This window comes from Acanthisitta chloris, unplaced genomic scaffold (assembly GCF_000695815.1).
Source record: "Acanthisitta chloris isolate BGI_N310 unplaced genomic scaffold, ASM69581v1 scaffold6493, whole genome shotgun sequence".
Lineage (NCBI taxonomy): Eukaryota > Metazoa > Chordata > Aves > Passeriformes > Acanthisittidae > Acanthisitta > Acanthisitta chloris.
The window spans coordinates 15,318-19,418 of NW_008665367.1; the positions used below are offsets into that span (position 1 = coordinate 15,318).

The following is a 4,101-nucleotide window of genomic DNA, read 5'->3' on the forward strand; positions in this document are numbered from 1 at the left end:
CTCCACTCTGGAGAGAAGCCTTACCAGTGCAAGCTCTGCCCAGCCAAATTCACCCAGTTTGTGCACCTGAAGCTGCACAAGCGTCTCCACACCCGGGAACGCCCCCATAAATGCATCCACTGCCACAAGAGCTACATTCACCTCTGCAGCCTCCAGGTCCACCTGAAGGGCAACTGCCCTGTGGCCCCTGCCTCTGGCCTCTCCATGGAGGACCTGAATCGAATCAATGAGGAGATCGAGAAGTTCGACATCAGTGACAATGCCGACAAGTTGGAAGAAGTGGAGGACAATATCGACTTAACATCAATCGTGGAGAAGGATATACTGACCATGCTCAGGAGGGAAATGGAAGGAGCTAATCTGAAAGTATCTCTACAGAGGAACCTGGGAAATGGGCTTATCTCCTCAGGATGCAACCTTTATGAGTCGTCAGATATGTCAATTATGAAGTTGCCTCACGGTCACCCACTACCTCTGTTACCTGTAAAGGTCAAGCAAGAAACAGTTGAACCAATGGACCCTTAAGACTTTTTGGCAAAGTGATTTTTTTTATTTATGACTTGGCAAGTCAGGGTGCCTGTAGCAGTTGCTTGTACATAGTTTCAATGCTGCAAAGCAATCTTGGCTTACAGTAGTTTCCCTATGCTCTCCAGCTGAAAGAAGGAACTCCAAAGTTACTGTTTTCTCAGGGCATAAAAAGGGGCAAAGGACTGTGCATTGCCTCGCCAGTTACTAAAAGACAATCATCTATCCATAATTATTTTTTCAATGATAGTACTTCATAATTTATTATGCAATTAATCATTCTAAAAAGCAATAATTAGGAAAATGTTTACAATGACTGGAAAATTCATTGTAATTTTTACTTTAAATGTTTTTATTTTTTGTTTTATGGCCATTCTTTGTAGATATTTTTTTCTGCACATCTGTTTTAAGAACCTAAGATTGGGGTTTCAGTAAATGTGTTTTATGTACCAATGTCTTTTAAACAAATGCGGTTTTTCGTATTGCCAAAGTTGGACATGTGACATACAGAATCCTAGATCTGTTGGTTTGAAAAAAAATGCTGTGTACCTTTATGTGCAAATCACCCCACTGGGAATTGAAAAGGAAAAAAACCAATAAACCAACAACCCAGAGTAGCAGCAAGCAGGGAAGAAACTGTTTTCCCTGCCTCTCTGAGGAGAGGAGAAAGATTATTCTACCTGCAGCTCTACCCAGAACAGATGTGGCACAGCAAATACCTACCTGCCATGGACAATACCACAGGTTTTTAGAAAAGAGCTCTAGCCCCACACGTTGTCATGTAACTTTATGACCAAAGGAATGCATGAGCTTACAGTGGCTTTTCCAAAAAAAATCTCACATTCTTACGTTTCCAAAAACAGTTTAAAAAGAAAGACACAAATATTCTTAATATTCTGCCTAAAAGGAAGTTTTTGGCAGATTTCTTTCTTCTGGTTTTTGTTTTGTTATGTTTTTTTTGGCCAGAGCCTTCCAGGGATAAAAAAAAAAAAAGATGGTCAGATTCCCTGAGAAAGAAGGGGTTCGGTTTTACTTGTATTTTCCTCTCCCACTTTGCCTGGGTAGAAGTGGGGAACAAAGTCCTTTCCTGGCACATAATTTTTTTCTCTTCCTTCCTGTACGACTCAGATTTTTCTCAGTATTTGTGTTTGTACATTTTGTGGTTAATTTAATTAAAGAAGAAAAGGGCATTGCAAAGTTGTTGAACAACAATTACCTCAGTGCTTGTGTCCAGTGGTGCAGACAATGCTGTTTTACCTAAATGCTTTGCTACTTTAGAGAAGAAACCAAAATGTGCACAGGGAAAGATAGAATGCACATCCTTTTATCTTTTTGTTTTGCTAAGCCCAAAGATGATATGGTGACGTTTGAGGTGTAGCAAAGAAATCATGTATATTTATAGATATATTTATACCACTATACTATATATGTATATGTATATATATTTATACCACTTAAGTTGTGAGCCAAACCATGTAATAAAACCTATTTTTCATCTAAGTGTGAAAATCAAATGTTATCCACTTTTGCATATAACCAATGACCTCAAAACCAGAAGGTTGTACCAAGGCATTTATCACTTGCAAGTGCACATGCACAGTGTCCAGGTGAAGCTGGAACTTGCAAACACCTTACGTGAATGGCGTCACCCACGTGTGGCGTCTCTGAATACGGTGGGAACAACTCTATTTGCAGCACTGGGCTCATCAGTCCTCTGCTCTCCCTGCAGCCTGCACTGGGGGGAGAGGAGGCTGATGGTCAGTCAACAGACAGCCAGAAAACATAACTGAAAGAACTTGAAAAGAAGCCAAATATGACCCGTGCGTGGTGTGGTCACAAACCCCAGTGAGGGCGGGATGGAAGTTAGTTGGGACGAGCCCCTTGTCTCATTGTGCCCTGCCATTAATGAGTTGCACAGTCAACTCACATGAGGAGCATTATTACACACTTCCCCTCCATGTATGTCTTTTTGTCTGGTTATATTCTTACCAAATTGAAAATAGCCCACCTCAGCAAGTCAGGATTCCGTGATCTTTTTTTTCAGCTAACTTCATTTTAATGCCTTCTGTTAAAAAAACCCAAACAATCCTGAAATACAAGTCTCTCAACACAGCTTTTGAAGGACTACAGTTCATTACATTTCCACTCCTGCAAATTGTGAGGCTGACATCTTTTAAATGTAGCAATAGTTCATAAATATAGTACTTACTTGTAGGATAAACCAAAGTATCACTACTCTGTCACTGGACACACACTTTTCCTATTATTGCCTGTAGTGCTTTCTTGTATTTGATACAAATTTTACAAGAATTTATATACATCAGCTTTAAGAATTGTTACTTCTCTTTACTGTTTCCCCCTTCCCTTAGACGTTTTACATGTGAATGTAGCAACAATCAACAGTGTTTTGGGGGGTTTTTTTTTGTCTCTCTTAAGAAAGACTCTGACCAAAGTTAACAGGCTTTTTACTTTGCTAGAACAACAAACTATCATATGTTTACGTATTGGTTTACATCATTATTTATGTGCAAATTGTCAAATGTAAATTAAATATAAGTGTTCATTGCTTTACTGATGCTTCCCTTGTCTTCAATCTCTCTGCACTGTCTGAGCTCAGGGTGCCATCCCCTCCCAGCCCCAAACCTGTGCTATGCCAAGGTCGGTAGTGTCTCCAGCAACACTGACTTCTGCCTTTGTGGGCTCTGATCTTCCCTGATTGAAAGTTGCAAACAGCAATGCCAAAGCTGGATATCCTGACTTCATTATTTACAGCACTTTCCCCAGTTTCACTCAGTACCTTATAGGAAAAAATATTTTAAAAACCCAATGAATTTTCAATGTTTCAATGGAAGTACTTGAATGCTATTTGCCTTGCAGATATGTGACCAGGGCTCTCATTTACATTTTTCCAAATGATTGTCATTTCTGGCCTGAAACCCTAACCACTGGGACCACAATGACACACTCAAAATGTCAGTGTGAGACCACTTCGTCCTGCCTCGGCATGGTGGGAACTGCATTCAAAACAAACATGGATCTGTTGTAAGTGCTCACAAAGGAGACGTGAACACGTACGAAATCCAGGAGAAGGTCAAGTGTCCTCCCCCCTCCCCACCTCAGCCCAAAAGTAACAGCAGGCCAGGATGCCCCAGAAAGCTAATTCAACATTTGCTACTTCCATCATTTGCCGTGAGATCTAAACCAGAGAGGCCATGTGCTGCCCTGCCCTACCTGAATGTTAAAGACATAACGTTCCTGAGCATATTGAGACACTCAGCACCGTATGATGTTTTAAAAGTATTTCACTGTCCTCTTAAAAAAATTCATTTAAACATCTGTCTCAAGAATTTGAAATACTGCCAACACCAAACTGTGGAGTTAAGAAAACCAGAGCACTGTTGTCATAAACGTGCCAAATGCAGCATGTTATATTCCTATATTCAACAGAGCTATTGCTGTAATAATTTTTTTAAAAAAACATAGGATAACCATTACCGCCATAAATCATACTTCATTACTTGGCAAAGCGTCACGTTGCGCTGGAGAGTTATGTCCTGGGGACACTTGTAAGCTTTA

General features: G+C 40.3%; 1 protein-coding gene across 1 annotated transcript in view; it reads left to right on the plus strand.

The window, feature by feature from the left end:
• Positions 1-627, plus strand: part of PRDM1 (PR domain containing 1, with ZNF domain) — a gene marked incomplete at its 5' end in the record, with an annotated part of 13,742 nt that extends 13,115 nt beyond the window's left edge. The window contains one exon of the mRNA XM_009071722.1: positions 1-627. This exon is cut by the window's left edge and continues 38 nt beyond it. Coding sequence (XP_009069970.1) covers positions 1-525 — 525 coding nt within the window.
• Positions 628-4,101: the final 3,474 nt, after the last annotated feature.